This window comes from Lissotriton vulgaris, chromosome 12 (genome assembly GCF_964263255.1).
Source record: "Lissotriton vulgaris chromosome 12, aLisVul1.2, whole genome shotgun sequence".
NCBI lineage: Eukaryota > Metazoa > Chordata > Amphibia > Caudata > Salamandridae > Lissotriton > Lissotriton vulgaris.
The window spans coordinates 2,399,984-2,427,778 of NC_141700.1; the positions used below are offsets into that span (position 1 = coordinate 2,399,984).

Here is a 27,795-nt window from a genome sequence, read left to right on the forward strand (position 1 = left end):
TAGTCGACGTTTCGACCCCCTAGTATGCAGGTAGAGTTGCTATCCTTGCTGTGGGGTCTTCATCAGGACAGGACAGGGGTAGGGACACCTATTTAATGGAAATGTATAAATTAATGAAGGAAGACTAATCCCTATATAATTCATCAAGAAAACGCACATCAATATAAGAATCAAGTGGTAGAGGGAGAAAAACATGGCTGTGCCGTATAATAGGCGTGAGATGGAGTTATATGCCACATGGTCCAAGAATATAATGATCATTTTATCAATTTTATCAATAGCGCATAAAATATTAGCGCTCAATGAATAGATAAATTAATTAAATAGAATCCTAAAATTTATCATGGAGGAAGGAAAAACAGCCAGTCCGGGTTAAAGGCAGCAAACAATTATCTCAGTACCCACTCAATGGGACCATAGCATATAGGCAAGAGCCAGCAGTGTCCAGGTATGGCAAATGACTTAATTAAGACTTACCACGAAGTGGTATTCAACAGGGACCGTGGTGCAGTCTGCTGGTGTGGTCCGTGTCGTCCGTGTGAGGGACCAATGACCTTTAAACATTACCCTTCTGTAGTCTAATCTGTCTCTCACTTGCTCCTGTCTCTCAGAGCCCCCTGCCCCTCATACCCCCTCCTGTGCTCCCAACCTCCCCTGCCCTCATACCCCCTCCTGTGCTCCCCACCCCCTGCCCCTCATACCCTCTCCTGTGCTCCCCACCTCCCCTGCCCTCATACCCCCTCCTGTGCTCCCCACCCCGCTGACCTTCATACCCCCTCCTGTGCTCCCCACCTCCCCTGCCCCTCATACCCCCTCCTGTGCTCCCCACCTCCCCTGCCCCTCATACCCCCTCCTGTGCTCCCCACCCCCACCCCCTGACCCTCATACCCCCTCCTGTGCTCCCCACCTCCTGACCCTCATACCCCCTCCTGTGCTCCCCACCCCCTGCCCCCTCATACCCCCTCCTGTGCTCCCCACCTCCCCTGCCCTCATACCCCCTCCTGTGCTTCCCACCCCCTGCCCCTCATACCCCCTCCTGTGCTCCCAACCTCCCCTGCCCTCATACCCCCTCCTGTGCTCCCCACCCCCTGCCCCTCATACCCCCTCCTGTGCTCCCCACCTCCCCTGCCCTCATACCCCCTCCTGTGCTCCCCACCTCCCCCTGCCCCTCATACCCCCTCCTGTGCTCCCCACCTCCCCTGCCCCTCATACCCCCTCCTGTGCTCCCCACCTCCCCTGCCCCTCATACCCCCTCCTGTGCTCCCCACCCCCTGACCCTCATACCCCCCTGTGCTCCCCACCTCCTGACCCTCATACCCCCTCCTGTGCTCCCCACCCCCTGCCCCCTCATATCCCCTCCTGTGCTCCCACCTCCCCTGCCCTCATACCCCCTCCTGTGCTTCCCACCCCCTGCCCCTCATACCCCCTCCTGTGCTCCCCACCTCCCCTGCCCTCATACCCCCTCCTGTGCTCCCCACCCCCTGCCCCCTCATACCCCCTCCTGTGCTCCCCACCTCCCCAGCCCTCATACCCCCTCCTGTGCTTCCCACCCCCTGCCCCTCATACCCCCTCCTGTGCTCCCCACCTCCCCTGCCCTCATACCCCCTCCTGTGCTCCCCACCCCTGCCCCCTCATACCCCCTCCTGTGCTCCCCACCTCCCCTGCCCCTCATACCCCCTCCTGTGCTCCCCACCTCCCCTGCCCCTCATACCCCCTCCTGTGCTCCCCACCCCCCTGCCCCTCATACCCCCTCCTGTGCTCCCCACATCCCCTGCCCTCATACCCCCTCCTCTGCTCCCCACCTCCCCTACCCCTCATACCCCCTCTTGTGCTCCCCACCTCCCCTGCCCCTCATACCCCCTCCTGTGCTCCCCACCCCCCGACCCTCATACCCCCTCCTGCTCATAGCCCCTCCTGTGCTCCCCACCTCCCCTGCCCCTCATACCCCCTCCTGTGCTCCCCACCTCCCCTGCCCCTCATACCCCCTCCTGTGCTCCCCACCTCCCCTGCCCTCATACCCCCTCCTGCTCATACCCCCTCCTGTGCTCCCCACCTCCCCTGCCCCTCATACCCCCTCCTGTGCTCTCCACCCCCCACCCTCATACCTCCTCCTGTGCTCCCCACCCCGCTGACCCTCATACCCCCTCCTGAGCTCCCCACCCCCCTGACCCTCATACCCCCTCCTGTGCTCCCCACCCCGCTGACCCTCATACCCCCTCCTGAGCTCCCCACCTCCCTGGCCCCTCATACCCCCTCCTGTGCTCCCCACCTCCCCTGCCCTCATACCCCCTCCTGTGCTCCCCACCCCCCCGACCCTCATACCCCCTCCTGTGCTCCCCACCTCCCCTGCCCCTCATACCCCCTCCTGTGCTACCCACCTCCCCTGCCCCTCATACCCCCTCCTGTGCTCCCCACCTCCCCTGCCCTCATATCCCCTCCTACTCATACCCCCTCCTGTGCTCCCCACCTCCCCTGCCACTCATACCCCATCCTGTGCTCTCCACCCCCCCACCCTCATACCCCCTCCTGTGCTCCCCACCCCGCTGACCCTCATACCCCCTCCTGAGCTCCCCACCCCTCTGACCCTCATACCCCCTCCTGCGCTCTCCACCCCCCCACCCTCATACCCCCTCCTGTGCTCCCCATCCCGCTGACCTTCATACCCCCTCCTGTGCTCCCCACCCCCTGACCCTCATACCCCCTCCTGTGCTCCCCACCTCCCCTGCCCTCATACCCCCTCCTGTGCTCCCCACCCCCCTGACCCTCATACCCCCTCCTGTGCTCCCCACCCCCTGACCCTCATACCCCCTCCTGTGCTCCCCACCTCCCCTGCCCCTCATACCCCCTCCTGTGCTTCCCACCCCCTGCCCCTCATACCCCCTCCTGTGCTCCCCACCCCCTGACCCTCATACCCCCTCCTGTGCTCCCCACCCCCTGACCCTCATACCCCCTCCTGTGCTCCCCACCTCCCCTGCCCCTCATACCCCCTCCTGTGCTCCCCACCTCCCCTGCCCCTCATACCCCCTCCTGTGCTCCCCACCTCCCCTGCCCCTCATACCCCCTCCTGTGCTCCCCACCTCCCCCTGCCCCTCATACCCCCTCCTGTGCTCCCCACCTCCCCTGCCCCTCATACCCCCTCCTGTGCTCCCCACCTCCCCTGCCCCTCATACCCCCTCCTGTGCTCCCCACCCCCTGACCCTCATACCCCCTCCTGTGCTCCCCACCCCCTGACCCTCATACCCCCTTCTGTGCTCCCCACCCCCCACCCTCATACCCCCTCCTGTGCTCCCCACCTCCCCTGCCCCTCATACCCCCTCCTGTGCTCCCCACCTCCCCTGCCCTCATACCCCCTCCTGCTCATACCCCCTCCTGTGCTCCCCATCCCGCTGACCCTCATACCCCCTCCTGAGCTCCCCACCTCCCTGGCCCCTCATACCCCCTCCTGTGCTCCCCACCTCCCCTGCCCTCATACCCCCTCCTGTGCTCCCCACCCCCGACCCTCATACCCCCTCCTGTGCTCCCCACCTCCCCTGCCCCTCATGCCCCCTCCTGTGCTACCCACCTCCCCTGCCCCTCATACCCCCTCCTGTGCTCCCCACCTCCCTGCCCTCATACCCCCTCCTACTCATACCCCCTCCTGTGCTCCCCACCTCCCCTGCCCCTCATACCCCCTCCTGTGCTCTCCACCCCCCCACCCTCATACCCCCTCCTGTGCTCCCCACTCCGCTGACCCTCATACCCCCTCCTGTGCTCCCCACCCCCTGACCCTCATACCCCCTCCTGTGCTCCCCACCTCCCCTGCCCTCATACCCCCTCCTGTGCTCCCCACCCCCTGACCCTCATACCCCCTCCTGTGCTCCCCACCTCCCCTGCCCCTCATACCCCCTCCTGTGCTTCCCACCCCCTGCCCCTCATACCCCCTCCTGTGCTCCCCACCCCCTGACCCTTATACCCCCTCCTGTGCTCCCCACCCCCTGACCTTCATACCCCCTCCTGTGCTCCCCACCTCCCCTGCCCCTCATACCCCTCCTGTGCTCCCCACCTCCCCTGCCCCTCATACCCCCTCCTGTGCTCCCCACCTCCCCCTGCCCCTCATACCCCCTCCTGTGCTCCCCACCTCTCCTGCCCCTCATACCCCCTCCTGCACTCCCCACCCCCTGACCCTCATACCCCCTCCTGTGCTCCCCACCCCCTGACCCCCATACCCCCTTCTGTGCTCCCCACCCCCCACCCTCATACCCCCTCCTGTGCTCCCCACCTCCCCTGCCCCTCATACCCCCTCCTGTGCTCCCCACCCCCCTGCCCTCATACCCCCTCCTGTGCTCCCCACCCCCTGCCCCTCATACCCCCTCCTGTGCTCCCCACCTCCCCTGCCCCTCGTACCCCCTCCTGTGCTCCCCATCCCCCTGCCCTCATACCCCCTCCTGTGCTCCCCACCCCCTGCCCCTCATACCCCCTCCTGTGCTCCCCATCTCCCCTGCCCCTCATACCCCCTCCTGTGCTCCCCACCTCCCCTGCCCCTCATACCCCCCTCCTGTGCTCCCCAACCCCCACCCTCATACCCCCTATTGTGCTCCCCCCCCCCCCCGCCCCTAAGACTCTTGTCATCTCCCCCAGGGCCTCCCTCCTGTCACTCATTATCCACATCAGCCAAGCCCCGTCCACTGAGTGTTACTGACAGCTCTGTAGCTCCGCCCCTCAGAGTCCAGATCAACCAAACCCCGCCCACTCTGAGTGTAACTGACAGCTCTGTAGCTCCGCCCCTCAGCGTTCAGATTAGCCAAGTCGGGCAACTTCTTTTCCAGTGTAACGGACAGTTCTTTGCCCCGCCCCGTGGCCCGTGGCCCCGGCCCCGCCCCCTCCCCGTGATTGGCAGCTCTGAGCCCCGAGCCGGCGTCAGCGGTCACAGGATTATCTGCGGCTGAGCCGGGAGTGAGCGCGCGCCTCCGAACCCGACACCGAGCGACCCCCAGAGCCCCCATGGCGACCATCCGGGAGCGGGTCCGCGCCTTCCTGCACGGAGACCACCTGCTGGGGAGAGCCCTGGGCAAACTGGAGGCCAAGAGCGGCCTGAAGAGGGAGCACCTGGCGGCAGGTGAGAGAGGGGGGGCAGAGGGGCAGGTGAGGGGGGTCTGTGAGGGGCAGGTGAGGGGGTCTGTGAGGGGCAGGTGAGGGGGTCTGTGAGGGGCAGGTGAGGGGGGTCTGTGAGGGGCAGGTGAGGGGGGTCTGTGAGGGGCAGGTGAAGGGGTCTGTGAGGGACAGGTGAGGGGGGTCTGTGAGGAACAGGTGAGGGGGGTCTGTGCAGGTGAGGGGCGTCTGTGAGGAGCAGGTGAGGTGGGTCTGTGAGGAGCAGGTGAGGGGGTCTGTGAGGGGCAGGTGAGGGGGTCTGTGAGGGGGGGTCTGTGAGGGGCAGGTGAGGGGGGGTCTGTGCAGGTGAGGGGGTCTGTGCAGGTGAGGGGGGTCTGTGAGGGACAGGTGAGGGGGGTCTGTGAGGGGCAGGTGAGGGGGTTCTGTGAGAGGCAGGTGAGGGGGTCCTTGAGGGACAGTTGAGAGGGTTCTTTGAGGGACAGGTGAAGGGCTCTGTGAGGGCCAGGTGAGGGGGGTCTGTGAGGAACAGGTGAGGGGGGACTGTGAGGAGCAGGTGAGGGGGGTCTGTGAGGAGCAGGTGAGGGGGGTCTGTGAGGAGCAGGTGAGGGGGGTCTGTGAGAGGCAGGTGAGGGAGGTCTGTGAGAGGCAGGTGAGGGGGGTCTGTGAGGGGCAGGTGAGGGGGGTCTGTGAGAGGCAGTGAGGGGGGTCTGTGAGGGGCAGGTGAGGGGGGTCTGTGAGAGGCAGGTGAGGGGGGTCTGTGAGAGGCAGGTGAGGGGGGTCTGTGAGAGGCAGGTGAGGGGGGTCTGTGAGAGGCAGGTGAGGGGGGTCTGTGAGAGGCAGGTGAGGGGGGTCTGTGAGGGGCAGGTGAGGGGGGTCCGTGAGGGACAGGTGAGAGGGGTCTGTGAGGGACAGGTGAGAGGGGCAGGTGAAGGGCTCTGTGAGGGCCAGGTGAGGGGGGTCTGTGAGGGCCAGGTGAGAGGGGTCTATGAGGGACAGGTGAGAAGGGCAGGTGAAGGGCTCTGTGAGGGCCAGGTGAGGGGGGTCTGTGAGGGACAGGTGAGGGGGGTCTGTTAGGGGCAGGTGAGGGGGTTTTGTGAGGGGCAGGTGAGGGGGCTCTGTGAGGGCCAGGTGAGGGGGGTCTGTGAGGAGCAGGTAAGGGGGGTCTGTGAGGAGCAGGTGAGGGGGGTCTGTGAGGAGCAGGTGAGGGGGGTCTGTGAGGAGTAGGTGAGGGGGGTCTGTGAGGAGTAGGTGAGGGGGTCTGTGAGGAGCAGGTGAGGGGGTCTGTGAGAGGCAGGTGAGGGGCAGGTGAGGGGGGTCTGTGAGGGGCAGGTGAGGGGGGTCTGTGAGGGGCAGGTGAGGGGGGGTCTGTGAGGGGCAGGTGAGGGGGGGTCTGTGAGGAACAGGTGAGGGGGGTCTGTGAGGAACAGGTGAGGGGGTCTGTGAGGAACAGGTGAGGGGGGTCTGTGAGGAACAGGTGAGGGGGGTCTGTGAGGAACAGGTGAGGGGGGTCTGTGAGGAGTAGGTGAGGGGGGTTTGTGAGGAGCAGGTGAGGGGGGTCTGTGCGAGGCAGGTGAGGGGGGTCTGTGAGGGGCAGGTGAGGGGGGGTCTGTGAGGGGCAGGTGAGGGGGTCTGTGAGGGGCAGGTGAGGGGGGTCTGTGAGGGGCAGGTGAGGGGGGTCTGTGAGGAACAGGTGAGGGGGTCTGTGAGGAACAGTTGAGGTGGGTCTGTGAGGGGCAGGAGAGGGGTGTCTGTGAGGGGCAGGAGAGGGGTGTCTGTGAGGGGCAGGAGAGGGGTGTCTGTGAGGGGCAGGAGAGGGGTGTCTGTGAGGGGCAGGTGAGGGGGGTCTGTGAGTGGCAGGTGAGGGGGGTCTGTGAGTGGCAGGTGAGGGGGGTCTGTGAGGAACAGGTGAGGGGGGTCTGTGAGGAACAGGTGAGTAGGGTCTGTGAGGAACAGGTGAGTAGGGTCTGTGAGGGGCAGTTAAGGGGCAGTTGAGGGGGGGTCTGTGAGGGGCAGGTGAGGGGGGTCTGTGAGGGGCAGGTGAGGGGGGTCTGTGCAGGTGAGGGGGGTCTGTGCAGGTGAGGGGGGTCTGTGAGGAACAGGTGAGGGGGTCTGTGAGGGGCAGGTGAGGGGTCTGTGCAGGTGAGGGGGGTCTGTGAGGAGGAGGTGAGGGGGGTCTGTGAGGAGCAGTGTTAGACGGACCGGGAGGGTCGGCCGAGGACAAGAGGAGAGGTCTCCAGCGATCGTACAGACGAATAACTTCCCCCCCCACAGACGTACACCACACAAGGATAAGCTTTAACGTTCTTTATAAGCAATCTTTAAGTACGGTAGAATGGTACAAGGAGGTCTGGACTCAGGGGTCCCCTCGATTCTAGTCTCTTGGGCGGAAAGGGGGTAGCGGGACAGTCTTGTTACCAATCTGGAAGATGCGATGATAAGATGGATAGCTCACACTCCTCGAGCTCGGCGTTCTTGGATGGTCGGGCCGCGGCGGAGCCAGCAGGTCCCGAGATGATCGTACTAGGTAGCGACGGTCCGCGGCGGCGCCAGCAGGTCCCGGTGAAGATGAACGGTTCAGAAGGTTTGCTGCAGCGCCAGCAGGCAGGACAGTAGTTCACAAGGCAGGGCTACGGCAGCGCCAGTAGTCCGTCTAGGATGAGTTCGTCACGGTGTCTCTCGACTCCAGGATACAACAACCTTCCTGCTCTGGAGCTGCCCCAGTTATAGGTCTGGCGCCCTTTGATGTCCGGACCCTCGCACTTGGAGGTCGGGAGGTCCGGGATGAGGGAGTCCAGACACCCAGCAGGGGGGTGGAGCCAGCGCCCGGGGGGCTGGGGGCGATCGGCACCTGGCGGGGGAGAGCCATCAACACTTCTTTCTCCCATTGACCTGCCAAGTGGGCCGCTCACCTCCTGGGTGGATGGTGGTGCCGGGATGTCGGGGCCTGGCCAGGCCCAGGGTTAGGGTCGATCTGAGGCCACGCAGCCTCGTGGTGCAGTGTCCAAGATGGCGGCCGGGCCGGGCGAGGGAGCTGATAGTGATTCGGCCCCATGATGCGGAGATGTCCGGGGGCAGGAGGCCCGTATGTGACGGGGTGCGGGTTGGTTCTGTGGGTAACACCTGGAGGGCCCGGCTCGGGCCCTGTCATGCGGGGAGGAAGCAAGCCCTTCACGTGGCCTGTCCAACAAGCAGGTGAGGGGGGTCTGTGAGGAGCAGGTGAGGGGGGTCTGTGAGGAGCAGGTGAGGGGGGTCTGTGAGGAGCAGGTGAGGGGGGTCTGTGAGGGGCAGGTGAGGGGGGTCTGTGCAGGTGAGGGGGGTCTGTGAGTAACAGGTGAGGGGGTCTGTGAGGAACAGGTGAGGGGGTCTGTGAGGGGCAGGTGAGGGGGGTCTGTGAGGGACAGGTGAGGGGGGTCTGTGAGGGGCAGGTGAGGGGGGTCTGTGAGGGGCAGGTGAAGGGGGGTCTGTGAGGGGCAGGTGAAGGGGGGGTCTGTGAGGGGCAGGTGAAGGGGGGGTCTGTGAGGGGCAGGTGAAGGGGGGTCTGTGAGGGGCAGGTGAGGGGGGGGGTCTGTGAGGGGCAGGTGAGGGGGGTCTGTGAGGGGCAGGTGAGGGGGTCTGTGAGGGGCAGGTGAGGGGGTCTGTGAGGGGCAGGTGAGGGGGGTCTGTGCAGGTGAGGGGGGTCTGTGCAGGTGAGGGGGGTCTGTGCAGGTGAGGGGGGTCTGTGCAGGTGAGGGGGTCTGTGAGGGGCAGGTGAGGGGGGTCTGTGAGGGGCAGGTGAGGGGGGTCTGTGAGGGGCAGGTGAGGGGCGTCTGTGAGGGGCAGGTGAAGGGGGGGGGGTCTGTGAGGGGCAGGTGAAGGGGGGGGGGTCTGTGAGGGGCAGGTGAAGGGGGGGGGTCTGTGAGGGGCAGGTGAAGGGGGTCCGTGAGGGGCAGGTGAAGGTGGTCCGTGAGGGACCGGTGAGAGGGGTCTGTGAGGGACAGGTGAGAGTGGCAGGTGAAGGGCTCTGTGAGGGCCAGGTGAGGGGGGTCTGTGAGGAACAGGTGAGGGGGGTCTGTGAGGAACAGGTGAGGGGGTCTGTGAGGGGCAGGTGAGGGGGTCTGTGAGGGGCAGGTGAGGGGGGTCTGTGAGGGGCAGGTGAGGGGGGTCTGTGAGGGGCAGTGAGGGGGGTCTGTGAGTGGCAGGTGAGGGGGTCTGTGAGGGGCAGGTGAGGGGGCTCTGTGAGGGACAGGTGAGAGTGGCAGGTGAAGGGCTCTGAGGGCCAGGTGAAGGGCTCTGTGAGGGCCAGGTGAGGGGGGTCTGTGAGGAACAGGTGAGGGGGGTCTGTGAGGGGCAGTGAGGGGGGTCTGTGATGGGCAGGTGAGGGGGGTCTGTGAGAGGCAGGTGAGGGGGTCTGTGAGAGGCAGGTGAGGGGGGTCTGTGAGGGGCAGGTGAGGGGGGTCTGTGAGGGGGCTCTGTGAGGGGCAGGTGAAGGGGTCTGTGAGGGACAGGTGAGGGGGGTCTGTGAGGGACAGGTGAGGGGGGTCTGTGCAGGTGAGGGGGGTCTGTGAGGAACAGGTGAGGGGGTCTGTGAGGGGCAGGTGAGGGGGTCTGTGCAGGTTAGGGGGGTCTGTGAGGAGCAGGTGAGGGGGGTCTGTGACGAGCAGTGTTAGACGGACCGGGAGGGTCGGCCGAGGACAAGAGGAGAGGTCTCCGGGGAGAGCCGTCTCCAGCGATCGTACAGACGAATAACTTCCCCCCCCCCCCACAGACGTACACCACACAAGGATAAGGTTTAACGTTCTTTATAAGCAATCTTTAAGTACGGTAGAATGGTACAAGGAGGTCTGGACTCAGGGGTCCCCTCGATTCTAGTCTCTTGGGCGGAAAGGGGGTAGCGGGACAGTCTTGTTACCAATCTGGTAGATGCGATGATAAGATGGATAGCTCACACTCCTCGAGCTCGGCGTTCTTGGATGGTCGGGCCGCGGCGGAGCCAGCAGGTCCCGAGATGATCGTAGGTAGCGACGGTCCGCGGCGGCGCCAGCAGGTCCCGGTGAAGATGAACGGTTCAGAAGGTTTGCGGCAGCGCCAGCAGGCAGGACAGTAGTTCACAAGGCAGGGCTACGGCAGCGCCAGTAGTCCGTCTAGGATGAGTTAGTCACGGTGTCTCTCGACTCCAGGATACAACAACCTTCCTGCTCTGGAGCTGCCCCAGTTATAGGTCTGGCGCCCTTTGATGTCCGGACCCTCGCACTTGGAGGTCGGGAGGTCCGGGATGAGGGAGTCCAGACACCCAGCAGGGGGGTGGAGCCAGCGCCCGGGGGGCTGGGGGCGATCGGCACCTGGCGGGGGAGAGCCATCGACACTTCTTTCTCCCATTGACCTGCCAAGTGGGCCGCTCACCTCCTGGGTGGATGGTGGTGCCGGGATGTCGGGGCCTGGCCAGGCCCAGGGTTAGGGTCGATCTGAGTCCACGCGGCCTCGTGGTGCAGTGTCCAAGATGGCGGCCGGGCGAGGGAGCTGGTAGTGATTCGGCCCCATGATGCGGAGATGTCCGGGGGCAGGAGTCCCGTATGAGACTGGGTGCGGGTTGGTTCTGTGGGTAACACCTGGAGGGCCGGGCTCGGGCCCTGTCATGCGGGGAGGAAGCAAGCCCTTCACGTGGCCTGTCCAACATGCGTCCAACCATAGCTGAAGGCGGGGAGAGTCACCCATCCTCTTGGGGACTCTCCTCGTCGAGGCGGAAAAAGCGTGACAGGCCATCTGCGTTGGCGTGGTCTTGCCCAGGTCGATGTTCCACCGTGAAGTCCATTCCCTGCAGGGAGATGGACCAACGCAATAGTTTTGGGTTTTCCCCCCCGCATCTGCATGAGCCACTGCAGGGGCCGATGATCTGTCTGCACCCGGAAGTGGGTACCAAAGAGATAAGGCCGGAGCTTTTTGAGGGCCCACACCACTGCGAAGGCCTCTCTCTTGATGGTGCTCCAGCGTTGTTCTCGGGCCAGAAGGCGTCTGCTGATGAAGGCCACTGGTTGGTCAAGTCCTTCGGGGTTTAACTGGGAAAGGACTGTCCCAATGCCGTGGTCGGAGGCATCCGTTTGGACGATGAATTCCCGACTGTAGTCGGGGGCCTGGAGCACAGGGGCAGAGCACATGGCGGCCTTCAGCTTCTCGAAGGCCACTTGGCAGTCGGGGGTCCAGTTGACCTTCTTTGGGTGATTCTTGGATGTGAGTTCCGTGAGGGGCCCCACAATGCTGCCATAGTCCCTCACGAACCGCCGGTAGTAGCCGGTGAGCCCCAAGAAGGCGCGGACCTCGGTCTGTGTGATGGGGGGCTGCCAAGACTGGATGGCAGCGATCTTGAGTTGAAGAGGGGCCACCAGACCGCTTCCTACTTGGTGTCCGAGATAGGTCACGGACCCCTGACCTATTTGGCATTTGCTGGCCTTGATCGTGAGGCCGGCCCGTTGGAGGGCCTGCAGGACCTCTCGGAGGTGGTGGAGGTGGTCGGACCAGTGGCGGCTGTACACAGCGATATCGTCCAGGTAGGCGGCGCTGAATTCCTCGAGTCCCGCCAAGACCTGGTTCACTAGTCGCTGAAAAGTAGCTGGGGCATTTTTCATGCCGAATGGCATGACCTTGAAGTGGTAGTGGCCATCAGGGGTAGAAAAGGCGGATCGTTCTTGGGCCCTGGGTGTGAGACCGATCTGCCAGTAGCCCGCTGTCAGGTCGAAGATGCTGAGGTAGCGGGCAGCTCCCATGCGGTCGATTAGTTCATCTGCTCGGGGGATGGGATGAGCGTCGGTTCTGGTGACAGCGTTCAAGCCCCGGTAGTCGACGCAGAATCGGAGCTCTGGAGTGGTGCCGGGGGCGGCAGCTTTGGGGACCAGTACCACTGGGCTGGCCCAGGGGCTGTCTGAGGGCTCGATGACCCCGAGCGTGAGCATCTTGGACACCTCCTCTTGGATGCAGGCCCGTACCCGATCTGGTACGCGGTATGCCCGATGTCGGATAGGGGGACTGTCCCCAGTGTCCACGTCGTGCAAGCACCAGGGGGTGACCCCTGGAGTGAGGGAAAACAGAGTTGCAAACTGCAGCAGGAGGTCCCGGCAGCCTTGGCGCTGTTCCGGGGTGAGGGCCTCTGAGAGTCGGACCCCGTCCACGGAACCATCTTTCTCCCTGGTCCTTAGGAGATCAGGGAGGGGCTCGGAGTCTTCTTCTGTTCCGGTGTCTGTAGCCATCAGGAGGCTGAGCTCCGAGCGCACAAAGTGGGGTTTGAGTCTATTGGCGTGGAGGACCCGGAGGGGGTTCCGTGAAGATTCCATATCGATGAGATAGGTGACGGGGCTCTTGCGCTCGACCACTTTGAAGGGCCCCGTCCACTTGTCCTGTAAGGCGCATGGTTCGGTGGGGGACATCACCCACACTTGTTGGCCAGGTTCGAATTTCCTCCTGACTGGCCTCAAGATTCGCTTTCGCCATTTCTCTGAATCGCCTGGTCTGATTGCGTAGGGTCAGGAGGTACTTGAAGACATCTGGAGGGGTCTTCAGAGGGGGCATCTCCCAGCCTTCTTTGACTAGGCTGAGGGGCCCTCGCACAGGGTGTCCGTATAAGAGTTCGAACGGGCTGAAGCCAAGGGACTTCTGGGGGACTCCTCGATATGCAAAGAGGAGGCACGGCAGTAGCACATCACACTGGCGACGGAGGGGCTCTTCCAACCCCCCAATCATCCCTTTGAGCGTGCGGTTAAACCGCTCGACTAGTCCGTTTCCTTGAGGGTGATGGGGGGTCGTGAATCGGTAGGTGACCCCACACTGTTGCCAGAGGGATTTCATGTATTTTGAAATAAAGTTTGTGCCTCGGTCGCTGACGACTTCTCGGGGAAAGCCCACCCGGGAGAAGATCCCCATCAAGGCCCGGCCGACCACCGGGGCTGTCACAGTTCGCAGGGGAACAGCCTCGGGGTAGCGGGTGGCGTGGTCCATGTTGGACGTGGCCCATCTGGCAGGTCCGCCCCTGAAGTTTTTATGGTATATGTAACCTGGGGAGGGTGATTTCCCCTCTGAGTGAGTGTGAGGAGAGAGCGACCTACCCTTCCATAGGAATGCATGGGGAATGGATGAGTCCTCGGTAGTTCCCGGTGCGTAGGGTGTGCAGGGTCAAGTCTGGTATGTATGAACTCGTGAGATTGAATGCTGCGCAACGGTATATGAGGTATGAGTGTGTCTAGTGTAGAAGTCCCCCTTTTGGAAGTTGGCATATTTGTGGAATATGTGCCTGGCGTATGATTGGCCGGGGCTGGCTGGTGAGCCTGGCTCCCAGGATCTGGGAGGGTCTGCCCCGGTGGTGAATGGAGTGTTTAGCATGCTGATGTGAGGGGAGGAGTGAGCCTGGGTCTGCTTGTGGATTGACTGTCTGGTTTGAGTGTCATGAATGAGGCTGGGTTTTCCCCAGACAATGCTGGCTCCACCCCCTGGGGTGCGGCTGATGTTCCTAGCCTGGCCAGTGTAAAGAATCCCCCCATAACCAGTTCCAGCTGGTTCTCCCCCTGCCTGCCCCTTCAGACCAAGAATGTGTGTATAAAAAGGGTGCTGTGACACTCTGGACTTGTTCTTGTTCTCAACTTGAATCTACCAGGAGCTGCTGCTGCTTGGGCTCAGGGTTGGCTTGCCTCCCTGGGCCCTGCCCTACTCCTGGACTCCTGATGGTTTTCCCCCTCCTAGGAGCGGCTACGCTCCACCTGAGGTCCTAGACTCCCTATGGACTTTGCTACCTTCACCTAGCCTCGGGGGAGCGCTTTTCTCCTGATCCCCCAGCGCTGAGAGCGCGGCATCTATACCCTAGCGCTTGGGAGCGCTGGATTCATCGAGCCGGTGCCACCCGGCATTTGCCCTGCCCCACGGAGTTGCTAGACGCCCAGCGAGTGCCTACCTCGCCTACCCCCTTGCGTGGCATATTTACGAGGGAGCCTACTCCTCGCTACCTCCCCGAGTTCACCGCTGCAGCCCGGAGTCGGCTGTGGAGGCGCTGTGCCCGCCTCCCTATCCAGGGCCGCGCTGCCATTGGCGGCCCCGGATAAAGCATTGCCGTCCCGCCATTGGTCCTGGCCGCCGGGACTCCTACCGCGTCATTGCGGGGCCGCGCAGGGATTGGCCCGATCTTGGAGGGCTTCCCCAGGCGCACCCGGCAGTCTATGGCTCTCCCGGAGGAGGGAGCGCCGCCATCGCCACGCCAAGAAGCTGAGGCCCCGTGAAGCCGCCGCCTCTATCAGCCGGTGAGTGCGGATGCTCCTCTGCCAGGGGGAGTGCTGTGGGTCCGCGAGGCCTCCTCCCTGGGTCCCAGAGTCCGGAAGGACTCCCACGATGCTCCGCATAACGGCTCCTCCTTCCTTGAGCCCAGAGAGGCTCGCTCTTGGCCCCCTTCATCTCTGAGCCCGGCGAGGCTCCCCCCTTTGGCCCCCTTTACTCCCGAGCCCGGCGAGGCTCCGCCTGGGGCCCCCTTCATCTCTGAGCCCGGCGAGGCTCCCCCCTTTGGCCCCCTTTACTTCCGAGGCCGGCGAGGCTCCGCCTTGGGCCCCCTTCATCCCTCAAGCCCTGCGAGGCTCCACCGTGCCAATGCCCCCCTCGTTCTCGAGCCCGAGTGGCTCCTCCAGTTGGCACTCCTTGTCCCCAGGGTCGGCGAGGCCCACACGACGTCCCTCAGTTGCCCAGCACTTAGTGGGCAACTGCTACGTTTAGGTTTGCCCTGGGCTCCCTGCCATGAACATTGAGACTCTGGGCCCCTTGCCCTAGAAAGGCCCGCTGGCCTGTGGATGGCTATGGACTAAGACTAGAGTGATCCCTACAAGTATTCTATGTTGTACCTCTACCGGTGCTCCTGTATGTTGTGTACCTTGACCTCCTTCGCCCCCCCTCTGAATACCAGATGTCCCCTGTATGTGATTCCTAGCAGTGGTCCCTTGGCCCTGCGCTGTACCTTCTTCCCTGTAGCCCCTGCCCGTGCCCCTGGCCCCTTGTACAATGTATGTTCCTATGTGTCCTGTTTAATACAGAAACTATTTTTATATATATATGGTGTGGAGTTCCTTTTGTGGGAGGCCGGGGATGTTGTTGTTGGTGGGTGCGTGCGCAAATGCTTCACATGTCCTCCGAGTTAGGCCTGGCTGCCCGCGCCGCGTTACCTAGAGGGCGAGCAGGGGTCGATTTTACATAGGAGTGGTGGTCTCTGACTGGCTGGGGTGCAAGTCCTGGCCGGCCGGGGGTCTCATTTCCTACAGTCCACCAGTACCAGGATGAACCGATGTCCTTGTGCTGTACGGGGGTCCAGGGGCCCCACAATGTCTATTCCCACCCTCTCGAACGGGGTGGTGACAACTGGGAAGGGTTGCAGAGGTGCTTTAAGTTTGCGGCCGCTCTTCCCGCTGGCCTGGCACGTGGGGCAGGACCGGCAGTGGTTGAGGACGTCGTTTCTCATCTTAGGCCAGAAGAAGTGGGTCACCAGGCGACTGTAGGTTTTGTCTTGACCCAGGTGACCAGCCAAGGGGACATCGTGGGCCAAGTTTAGCAAGAAGTCTCTAAAACGGAGGGGCACCACTAGCACTCGACTGGCCCCTAACTCCGCGATTCTCTGTTCACTGTACAACAGGTCGTTGTCCCAATAGATCCAATGGCCTCCGGTGGTGTCCCCGGCGCTCTGGGCGAGGGCTTGCTGGCGGAGTCCCTCGAGGGAGGGACAGGTCTTCTGCTCTTGACGGAACTGTTCCTGGGTGGGCCTCCCTTCCTGACGCCACTGAGCCAGGTTGGGAAGGTCCTGGAGCTGAGCGAGCCCTTCGGGGGTTTGCCCTGGGGGTCGGCACGGTCGGGGTCTTCTACTGGAGCGACCGGGGGAGGAGGTGCTGGCCATTCAGGTTCTTCAGGTCGGGGGATGGTACGGGCAGCCATGGACCGGGTGGTTACGCACGCCCAGTCCGGGAGGCCCAACATCCCCAGGTGCTCCCTTCTCTCTACGGCGGCCCACGGGGAACTCTCAAGATCATTCCCCAGGAGACAGTCCACGGGGGCATCATCTCGGACCGTCACCTTTAACATGCCGGAGACTCCTCCCCATTCGAAGGGGACGCAGGCCATCCGACACAGACTCTCGGAATTGTCGGCTGAACGGACGGGGCAGAGAATGTTCGGCAGTATCTGTTCTGGGGTCACCAGGTGACAGCGGACGGCTGTCACACTGGCCCCTGTGTCACGTAGGGCTTCGGCCCTGCGCCCATTAATGTTCACCCACTGACCATATTTTCTGGTGTTGGCGGGTAGGGGAGCCCGCGGGACCATGTCTCTTCCCCCTAGGCACGCTAGAACCATGGCGGCCGGCTCCCACTCCTGTTCTTGCTCGCATTCCTCTTGCTCTTCGGAGATTTGTTCTTCCCCCAGGGCGGCGGCAGCCATCTGGCGGGGTCTCGGAGTCTGATTCTGAGGACAGTTCGGGTCATTTGCGTAGTGGCCGACTCGCTGGCATCGGTGACACGTGACATTGGCTCTGTACCCCGGGCGCACCGGGGGGTTGCCCCGGTTGGCCGGGGGCGGGGTGCTGGCAGCGGAAGCGGCCGGGGTGGTGTCCTTTCCTCGTCCCTGGCCTCCTCCTCGGGGACGGTGCTGACCTTGGTGGTTCCGGTTCTGTTCGTGCGGCCCATTCCGGCTTACTCGGGTAATCTCCCACCGGTCAGCCTCGGCGGCGAGCTGCCGTGGATCTGTCAATTTGCTGTCGAGGAGGTGCTGCCTGAGCTCGACGAAGCAGTTGTTGGAGAGGTGCTCCCACTCCATGAGATTAAAGAGTTGTTCGTAGGTCGTTACATTGCTTCCCTTGATCCAACCCTCGAAGGCTCGGCTGAAATAGTTCACATACTCCACCCAAGTTGTACCCGGGATCCGGGTGCAGTCTCGGAACCTCTGGCGGTACATTTCGGGTGTGAGCCCATATCGGGTGAGGAGGGCAGCCTTCATGTGGTCATAGGAGGTCATCAGATGGTCTGGGAGCTGTAACAGGGCATTGCGGCCCTCATTGACGAACCTCCCCCATAGACCGGCTCCCCAGTCGCTTCGATCGATCCTGTGGGAGGTCCTGGCGATCTCGTAGGCCTTGAATCACTGTTGTATGTCGTCATCTCAGAAATATTCTCGAACTACATCCTTGGGGATGTGGACTTTCTTTTCTGTCGCTCCGGGAGTGCGCGGTTGCTCGGGCACCCCCAGTTCTTTGTTCTGCTTTCGTAAGTCTATTTCCGCTAGCTTGCGCTCGTGTTCATACGCTAGTCTCTTTTCTTCGAGTTCTCTTTGTCTCTGTTTTTCTTCTCGTTCTTCTCGGAGCCGCAGATGTTCTAGGTTCAGTTTTTTTTCTGCTAATTTGAGTTCACCGTCCATTTTGAGCCGGGCCATTTCTAACTCATGTAGTCTGTTTGTTTTTTTCTCTCTCTTGGATCTCTTCCTGCGAGAGACCCGTTCTTCGTTCCTCGGGAGCCGTGGTGCTCCTCTCCGATGCTGCAACATTTTGGTCCGGGGGTCTTGCGGCCCCGGTTTCTGCCCATGACTCAATGGCGTGCTTGAAATCGTCTTTCGTACTCAGACCGGTGGTAGCAATGCCTAGTTCAATGCAGAATTGTTTCAACTCACGATGGCTGTATTCTTTCAATTTCTCCATCTGGAATTTCTCGGTGGATCCGCTCTCTTTGGTTGTCATTGTGGTTTTGTCGTGGGGTGAGCTACTCTCTGTACGATTACGCGTTGATTCGGATCGCGCCGCTGGCCACCAATGTTAGACGGACCGGGAGGGTCGGCCGAGGACAAGAGGAGAGGTCTCCGGGGAGAGCCGTCTCCAGCGATCGTACAGACGAATAACTTCCCCCCCACAGACGTACACCACACAAGGATAAGGTTTAACGTTCTTTATAAGCAATCTTTAAGTACGGTAGAATGGTACAAGGAGGTCTGGACTCAGGGGTCCCCTCGATTCTAGTCTCTTGGGCGGAAAGGGGGTAGCGGGACAGTCTTGTTACCAATCTGGTAGATGCGATGATAAGATGGATAGCTCACAATCCTCGAGCTCGGCGTTCTTGGATGGTCGGGCCGCGGCGGAGCCAGCAGGTCCCGAGATGATCGTAGGTAGCGACGGTCCGTGGCGGTGCCAGCAGGTCACGGTGAAGATGAACGGTTCAGAAGGTTTGCGGCAGCGCCAGCAGGCAGGACAGTAGTTCACAAGGCAGGGCTATGGCAGCGCCAGTAGTCCGTCTAGGATGAGTTCGTCACGGTGTCTCTCGACTCCAGGATACAACAACCTTCCTGCTCTGGAGCTGCCCCAGTTATAGGTCTGGCGCCCTTTGATGTCCGGACCCTCGCACTTGGAGGTCGGGAGGTCCGGGATGAGGGAGTCCAGACACCCAGCAGGGGGGTGGAGCCAGCGCCCGGGGGTCTGGGGGCGATCGGCACCTGGCGGGGGAGAGCCATCGACACTACTTTCTCCCATTGACCTGCCAAGTGGGCCGCTCACCTCCTGGGTGGATAGTGGTGCCGGGATGTCGGGGCCTGGCCAGGCCCAGGGTTAGGGTCGATCTGAGGCCACGCGGCCTCGTAGTGCAGTGTCCAAGATGGCGGCCGGGCCGGGCGAGGGAGCTGATAGTGATTCGGCCCCATGATGCGGATATGTCCGGGGGCAGGAGTCCCGTATGAGACGGGGTGCGGGTTGGTTCTGTGGGTAACACCTGGAGGGCCGGGCTCGGGCCCTGTCATGCGGGGAGGAAGCAAGCCCTTCACGTGGCCTGTCCAACAAGCAGGTGAGGGGGGTCTGTGAGGAGCAGGTGAGGGGGGTCTGTGAGGAGCAGGTGAGGGGGGTCTGTGAGGGGCAGGTGAGGGGGGTCTGTGCAGGTGAGGGGGGTCTGTGAGTAACAGGTGAGGGGGTCTGTAAGGAACAGGTGAGGGGGTCTGTGAGGGGCAGGTGAGGGGGTCTGTGAGGAACAGGTGAGGGGGTCTGTGAGGGGCAGGGGAGGGGCAGGTGAGGGGGGTCTGTGAGGGGCAGGTGAGGGGGGTCTGTGAGGGGCAGGTGAGGGGGGTCTGTGAGGGGCAGGTGAAGGGGGGGGTCTGTGAGGGGCAGGTGAAGGGGGGGTCTGTGAGGGGCAGGTGAGGGGGGGTCTGTGAGCGGCAGGTGAGGGGGGGTCTGTGAGGAGCAGGTGAGGGGGGTCTGTGAGGAGCAGGTGAGGGGGGTCTGTGAGGGGCAGGTGAGGGGGGTCTTTGCAGGTGAGGGGGGTCTGTGAGTAACAGGTGAGGGGGTCTGTGAGGGGCAGGTGAGGGGGGTCTGTGAGGGGCAGGTGAGGGGGGTCTGTGAGGGGCAGGTGAGGGGGGTCTGTGAGGGGCAGGTGAGGGGGGTCTGTGAGGGGCAGGTGAGGGGGGTCTGTGAGGGGCAGGTGAAGGGGGGGTCTGTGAGGGGCAGGTGAGGGGGGTCTGTGAGGGGCAGGTGAGGGGGGTCTGTGAGGGGCAGGTGAGGGGGGTCTGTGAGGGGCAGGTGAGGGGGGTCTGTGAGGGGCAGGTGAGGGGGGTCTGTGAGGGGCAGGTGAGGGGGGTCTGTGAGGGGCAGGTGAAGGGGGTCCGTGAGGGGCAGGTGAAGGGGGTCCGTGAGGGACCGGTGAGAGGGGTCTGTGAGGGACAGGTGAGAGTGGCAGGTGAAGGGCTCTGTGAGGGCCAGGTGAGGGGGGTCTGTGAGGAACAGGTGAGGGGGGTCTGAGGAACAGGTGAGGGGGTCTGTGAGGAACAGGTGAGGGGGTCTGTGAGGGGCAGGTGAGGGGGGTCTGTGAGGGGCAGTGAGGGGGGTCTGTGAGGGGCAGGTGAGGGGGGTCTGTGAGTGGCAGGTGAGTGGCAGGTGAGGGGGTGAGAGGCAGGTGAGGGGGGTCTGTGAGGGGCAGGTGAGGGGGCTCTGTGAGGGGCAGGTGAGGGGGGTCTGTGAGGGGGGTCTGTGAGGAGCAGGTGAGGGGGGGTCTGTGAGGGGCAGGTGAGGGGGGTCTGTGAGGAACAGGTGAGGGGGGTCTGTGAGGAGTAGGTGAGGGGGTCTGTGAGGAGCAGGTGAGGGGGTCTGTGAGGAGCAGGTGAGGGGGGTCTGTGAGGGGCAGGTGAGGGGGCTCTGTGAGGGGCAGGTGAGGGGGCTCTGTGAGGGACAGGTGAGGGGGGTCTGTGAGGGACAGGTGAGGGGGGTCTGTGAGGAACAGGTGAGGGGGGTCTGTGAGGAGCAGGTGAGGGGGGGTCTGTGAGGAGCAGGTGAGGGGGGTCTGTGAGGGGGGTCTGTGAGGAGCAGGTGAGGGGGGGTCTGTGAGGGGCAGGTGAGGGGGGTCTGTGAGGAACAGGTGAGGGGGGTCTGTGAGGAGTAGGTGAGGGGGTCTGTGAGGAGCAGGTGAGGGGGTCTGTGAGAGGCAGGTGAGGGGGGTCTGTGAGGGGCAGGTGAGGGGGCTCTGTGAGGGGCAGGTGAGGGGGCTCTGTGAGGGGCAGGTGAAGGGGTCTGTGAGGGACAGGTGAGGGGAGTCTGTGAGGGACAGGTGAGGGGGGTCTGAGGGACAGGTGAGGGGGGTCTGTGAGGAACAGGTGAGGGGGGTCTGTGAGGAGCAGGTGAGGGGGGTCTGTGAGGAGCAGGTGAGGGGGGTCTGTGAGGAGCAGGTGAGGGGGGTCTGTGAGGGGGGTCTGTGAGGGGGGTCTGTGAGGGGGGGTCTGTGAGGGGCAGGTGAGGGGGGTCTGTGAGGAACAGGTGAGGGGGGTCTGTGAGGAGTAGGTGAGGGGGTCTGTGAGGAGCAGGTGAGGGGGTCTGTGAGGAGCAGGTGAGGGGGTCTGTGAGGAGCCGGTGAGGGGGTCTGTGAGAGGCAGGTGAGGTGGTTCTGTGAGGAACAGGTGAGGTGGTTCTGTGAGGAACAGGTGAGGTGGGTCTGTGAGGAGCAGGTGAGGTGGGTCTGTGAGGAGCAGGTGAGGTGGGTCTGTGAGGAACAGGTGAGGTGGGTCTGTGAGGAGCAGGTGAGGTGGGTCTGTGAGGGGCAGGTGAGGGGGGTCTGTGAGGAACAGGTGAGGGGGGTCTGTGAGGGGCAGATGAGGGGGGTCTGTGAGGAACAGGTGAGGGGGGTGGGGGCAGGTGAGGGGGGTCTGTGAGGAGCAGGTGAGGGGGGTCTGTGAGGAACAGGTGAGGGGGGTCTGTGCTGGTGAGGGGGGTCTGTGCTGGTGAGGGGGGTCTGTGCTGGTGAGGGGGGTCTGTGCAGGTGAGGGGGGTCTGTGAGGGACAGGTGAGAGGGGGTCTGTGAGGGGATAGCAGGTGAGGGGTTGGGGGGGCAGGTGAGGGGGGTCTGTGAGGGACAAGTGAGAGGGGTCTGTGAGGGGCAGGTGAGAGGGGTCTGTGAGGGGCAGGTGAGGGGGGTCTGTGAGGGGCAGGTGAGGGGGGTCTGTGAGGGGCAGGTGAGGGGGGTCTGTGAGGGGCAGGTGAGGGGGGTCTGTGAGGGGCAGGTGAGGGGGGTCTGTGAGGGGCAGGTGAGGGGGGGTCTGTGAGGGGCAGGTGAGGGGGGGGGTCGGTGAGGGACAGGTGAGGGGGGTCTGTGAGGGACAGGTGAGGGGGGTCTGTGAGGGACAGGTGAGAGGGGTCTGTGAGGGACAGGTGAGAGGGGTCTGTGAGGGACAGGTGAGAGGGGCAGGTGAAGGGCTCTGTGAGGGCCAGGTGAGGGGGGTCTGTGAGGGACAGGTGAGAGGGGTCTGTCAGGGGATAGCAGGTGAGGGGGGTCTGTGAGGGCAGGTGAGGCGGTCTGTGAGGGCAGGTGAGGGGGTCTGTGAGGGGCAGGTGAGGGGGCAGGTGATAGTGGTATGTGGAGGCAGGTGAGGGGTTCCGTGAGGGAGAACTGTGAGGGACAGGTGAGGGGGTCTGTGAGGGACATGTGATGGTGGTCTGTGAGGGACAGGTGATGGTGGTCTGTGAGGGACAGGTGATGGGGGTCTGTGAGGGACAGGTGATGGTGGTCTGTGAGGGACAGGTGAGGGGGGTCTGTGAGTGGATAGCAGGTGAGGGGGTCTATGAGGGGGGTCTGTGAGGAGCAGCTGTGAGGGGTCTGTGAGGGGCAGCCGAGGGCTGGTGAGAGATGTCTGTAATGTTTTTGTTTATGTACACGAACATGCATTTTAGTGGTATGTGTACAAGGGAGATGGCCTGGAAGCACAAGTACTCCTATCCTCATAGCTGCTGCTGTCGGCCGCCGAACGTTAGGAGCACTACCTGGCTGGTGCTGTGAACGTTCAACGGCCGACGTGACCCCGCCCACTCTTTGGAACGCCATGCACTGCGCCGAAATAACGGCCGCAGCTAAGGCGCTATAGAGTTCTTGAAAACAAATTAAAAAATAAAAATGATCTGCAAACCGGGAGTCGTGTAAGGAGACGTGTTTGGTCCATGCACTATTAGAGGGCCAAACGCAAGAAGAGGGAGTGACGCCGCGTGCCATGATGAATGGCATCAAAGAAAATGAGAGTGACGCAGAAGTTTACCAGTGGTAGGAGATGGGTGGCCTGTAAGCCCACAGATAGAAGACAGCACGTCTCTTCGAGACAATGCATTAGCAGTCTAGCCAAGACCTAATAATGAGTGCCACTGGGCCTCGCCGGCAGACACCGGCTCATATTAAGCATTGGATACCACTGTAAGTCAAGTGATATTAACACGTGTCAGGTACAGTTGACTCAGAAATGAAGTCCAGAGGTTGGCTGCTAAACAAACAACTTCTTTGACAACCTCGGGTCGTTTGTGCGGAATGAAACTGTGAAACTGTAGATATTATTAATCGTGGTCGCCTCTGGGGGCATACTAAACAAGCATTTGCAATGCAATAGGTTTTGACTTTATGAAAGTTTAAGCTATTGGCATTGGATATTACTGCCTTTTATTTTATCTTTTAAAAAACAAAACATAAATAAAAGGCGATGTCAATTTTACAATGTCAATAGCTCAAACTTGCGTAAATGCGAGACCTATTGCATTGCAAATGCTTGTTTTACTTGCAGACAGGGAACAAAAACAGGAAGTGATAATGTTGGTTTCCGCTTTTGCTAGGAGGAAGAGAAAGTATGAAAACCATATTGGTGGTATAACTTTATTAAACCTTAGATTAGTAAACTGGGACTGTGGTAGAGAATTTATACATGGGGAAAATTGACGAGTTTTTTTTTTTTTTATCAACGTATATAATTTCTTTTTGGTAATCTGTCTGATTTGAATGAACAATCCTCAAATCTTTTGTTGCTAAAACTGGAATTAAGTAACTGGAAGTAAGGTCTCTGACGTAGGCTTTTTTAAAATAATGACCGTTGGCGTTCTGAATATTTCCTGTTAACTACTTACATTTTTCACGTGTTTAGCAATTGGAAATAAGACATTTTTAACTGGTGTATTCATGATATTTTAATCTAATACTTTTGTATGTAATGAATTTGCCGTTGTGTAGTGAAAACCCGTTGACAATGTTGGAGTATTTTGGAAGAACTTGTGATGTATCCAGTCTCAAAAAAAAGTCAAGAAAGGACTTAAACTGTTTCTTGAATCGCATGTTCCTTTTTCCAGCACATCTTTAACCCTGGCTTGTCTCGAGCTCGTTAGAATCCAGGGACGTAGCACCAATGGTGCTGCATGTGCAGTGGCACCGTCCGGGGTCCAGGACTGTGAAGGGCCCACCAAATCAGGAATATTGCTGTATTTTAACCTCTGCCACAGTGAGGTGGGCCATTTGACTTCTTTTCAACGGGGCCCTGGGCCCCGCTGCTGAAGCCTGGCTAAAATCCAATTGTGCCCTTTGGACTCTTCCCCGAGGCAGCACAAACAATAGTTTGCAGTGCCTGCATGACAAGCCCCACTCTTTCATGTCACAGTTCACCATGAAACTACACTCGTCTCTTAAACTTATGCTGAATTTTTCATCTTTCTGCACCCTCTTTTACAATGGGGTAGATCCACTGTTGTATTTCAATACCGGAAGTAGAACTACAGAAATGTTTTTTGCCGTACTCTTAAGAAGCCTTTGCTAATCGACAGGAAACATCCAATTTCTTGTTAGAAAAAGAAAAGAGTGCACAGTCCTTACTATTTGTGACAGTTGTTTAAACATATTCCGAAAAGCTAAGGAGAAGGGTAGTGCAGGACAACTGATCTACGTACTCCAGAATGCCTTTCTGAAGGAGCCCTTTACTCTTTCCACACCTATTTGCTTTGCATTTATGTGGACTTCCTTTGTTGACAAAGATACAAGAATTTGCTGGATTCAGGCTACTTCTGTCAGTACTTCGCTACAGGTAGCTTGCATGGTAAGTAGCAGCGACATTTTAGGATGCCGGGTGGAGAAACAATCAAGTGCTTGTTGGTGTGGTAACGTGTGTTCCATACTTATGTGGTCCCCGAGCTGTGACGATAGACCTGTTTCTTTTAGTACTCCCCTACGAATTTGATTCCTTGAAAGAATTATAAAAAATAACACATTTTCTCAACAAATTTGGAGAGCCATATCGGGTAATCTGCTTTTATGTTTTTTAGAATGCGACTTATGCAATGAACAGATAGTTGATGACCATAAAGTCCTTGAACAAAAGTCCTCCCAAAAAATTAATTCAAGCCTGCGCTGCTACAGATCCCACACAAACCAACGCTCGTCATCCAGGGTCATAACTAAATCACCTCGCCGCAACAACTACGTCAACTTCTTAGGTCAGTCATGGTCAGAGTGGGAGGAGAGACACAGTGGTAGAGGAGCAAATATGAATGGGGTTAAGGACAGGGGTTTAAGTGGAATGGAAAACCAGACTTGCGGGCTCCGTCGGCAGCGTACCCAGAGACCAGTTCCTCACACGCAGCCAGTTTCTCCTCTCATGCAGACACTTACCGTTACACTATCAGTGTGTCCGGTGACGGTTCACTGCGTGTGCTCTTACATAGTGTTACATAGTGTTTTGCGGTCCCACGGAGACAGTGTGTCTGATCACGGGTTGTGTGCTGAAACGCCGTAGGGAGGGAAAGCGAAAGCACCCATGCGCGCGATGATGGAGACGAGCCATACGTGTGCTCACGTAAGCAAACCGCCCCTGGTCAGGAAATGTGCACGCGTATGGTGCAAACAGGGTTGTAATAACGCCAAGATCCCTACGCATGCACATTGGCTGTCTAGGCTGAAGCTTAAACAGACGCCGTGAGCGTGCACATCGCCTGTCGGGGAGAAAGTGCACATCTCCTGTCCCCCTTCCAAACTCAAGTCGACAACAATAGATCTCTCTAGAGGCAGTGCTTCGCGCTGCGTCGCTAGGCGAGACCTAAAAAATTGTATATTGTAAAAAGCAGGAGGTGAGGGTTACTCTACTAGGCTCAAAACCCCATTAATCCAACAATCTAACAGAGGGCCCTGTCACACGTCTCTGTGTATCTGTATCACAGCCCGTACAGTGTATTTAGCTAAAAAAAACAGTGCCTGCCTAGCCACGGTATTGACTCTCATACAACATACGCAAAAAAGAGATGCTTCGCGAATCAGTAATAATGTGTAGCACAGATTGGATTTGCTAGTGTCATCATTATCCCAGTTTCTTTGGGGACTAGCAGCTGCCTGCTCACACCAACACATTCAAGTTGTCTCTTTCCCTATTGGTGATTGCTGCAACCACTGTCCCGAAGGCTCAAAATTGTGCTTTTTAATGGCACCTTCTACTACACTGCCTCTGATTACGCTGTACCTCCGTGTGGAGGACAGGGCGTTTTCAGGTATGGTCTCATTAATGGCAAGGTACATCATTAGTTAAAATGATTTGCCTAGTCCCTTTACAGCAGACTTCATTGTTTAATGGTGACAAGTCATAAACTAAATATCACAGAGAAGAACCATTATACCTTTGCCTTTTTGGTCAACATGTTTCAGCTCCAATGCACCAGACAGCCACCTTCATCAGGAAGTATTGGGAGGTATTGCTCTACAAAGCACATGCAGTTACCCTACTCTTGCTCACAGTAACTTACTCTTTAGGCAGTATTCCGTGTTGCAAATGTCATCCCATCACTTGCTACCTATAAGGTGTAGACACTGTCACATGCCTTGGTGATTACTGTAAATAATGTTCAATATCCGGTCATACCACACTTATCAGCACACAAGTGCTTACTGATCTAAAACCAATATTCACAGAAAGCACAATCTCGTAGAGGTTATGCATCTTTTAGTGCCCAAGGCACCATTGGTGCTCTGTGTACAAGTGCATCCAGTCCGTTTCACTCACCCTGACCTGGGCGGAGCAGAGAACACTGCCTGATAGAACACCCACTGAGCTCATTAAACCGAGGGACACAGTCACATGACCTCATTTCCCCCCTCCAAAAGATATTTACAAACATTTTTCTAATGAGCCGCTGAACGAGACGTATCTCCTCTAGAGTTCCCTGGACATCCACACCTTCCAAAGGCTGACCACTGGGGCTGGCCCTTTCTTGAGCGGCCTGATCTCTCCGCATTGCATGAACCGCGTGTGGTCATGCGCGTACCACGAGACGGGCGTGCAGGAGGTCTGAAGTGGACATTTTTGCTTGTGTTGTATGGATGGATGGATGTGGTTTGAGAGTCTAAGTCAATGTGTATAATGGAACTGTTTGATATCAGGAGACACGATCTGGTCTTCAAGCTCCACAGGCCTTCAGGACTGGTCAGCCCCAGACAGATGAGAGGGCAGGTGACGCCTATGAGAAGTGTGACAATGCTTCTGAAACAGCAAGTTTAAGAAGCGTCGGAGTCTAACCACCAGGAAAACTCTTCTCAAAGGAGCAGCAGGTGTTACAACCATCAGGTGGTACCATGCAAGGCTGTGGGAGATCCCACCCCTGGGTCACAATCCTTCATATCCCCGGTAGGGGGTCCCTCAGTCTCTTCTGAGAGTCCTCTCCAGAGAGGCTCACGCATGGTCTCTACTGAGAGTGTATCCTGCATGTAGGAACATTCATTATTCTATCAAAAGTATGCTCCAGCGAGGCCCACTCCTCTCTGGTCTCCACCGACTGTACGCTCCAGGGAGGCCCATGCATTCACAATCTCTACTGAGAGTAAGCTCTGTAGACACCCATGTGTGCGCGGTCTCCACTGATAGTAAGTTCCAGCGAGGCCCATGCAGTCACAATCTCTACTGAGTAAGCTCTCTAGACACCCATGTGTGCGCGGTCTCCACCGAGAGTACGCTCCAGCGAGGCCCAGGCATGTACGGTCTCTACTGAGAGTAAGCTCTGTAGACACCCATGTGTGCGCGGTCTCCACCGAGAGTACGTTCCAGCGAGGCCCATGCATTCACAATCTCTACTGAGAGTAAGCTCTGTAGACACCCATGTGTGCGCAGCCTCCACCGAGAGTACGCTCCAGCGAGGCCCATGCATTCACAATCTCTACTGAGAGAAAGCTCTGTAGACACCCATGTGTGCGCGGTCTCCACCGAGAGTACGCTCCAGCGAGGCCCATGCATGTACGGTCTCTACTGAGAGTAAGCTCTGTAGACACCCATGTGTGCGCAGCCTCCACCGAGAGTACGCTCCAGCGAGGCCCATGCATGTACGGTCTCTACTGAGAGTAAGCTCTGTAGACACCCATGTGTGCGCGGTCTCCACCGAGAGTACGCTCCAGAGAGGCCCATGCATTCACAATCTCTACTGAGAGTAAGCTCTGTAGACACCCATGT

At 59.9% G+C, this 27,795-nt stretch overlaps 1 protein-coding gene across 2 annotated transcripts in view; it reads left to right on the forward strand.

Annotated features, from left to right (window-relative positions):
• The first annotated feature begins 4,893 nt into the window (after nt 1-4,893).
• The window catches only part of REEP6 (receptor accessory protein 6), a 124,009-nt gene continuing 101,107 nt past the window's right edge, over nt 4,894-27,795 (forward strand). For both annotated transcript variants that reach the window (XM_086946648.1, XM_086946649.1), the window contains exon 1: nt 4,894-5,095. In XM_086946648.1, the coding sequence (XP_086802774.1) occupies nt 4,981-5,095 (115 nt within the window). In that variant the 5' untranslated portion in view covers nt 4,894-4,980. The remainder of the gene's footprint in view (nt 5,096-27,795) is intronic.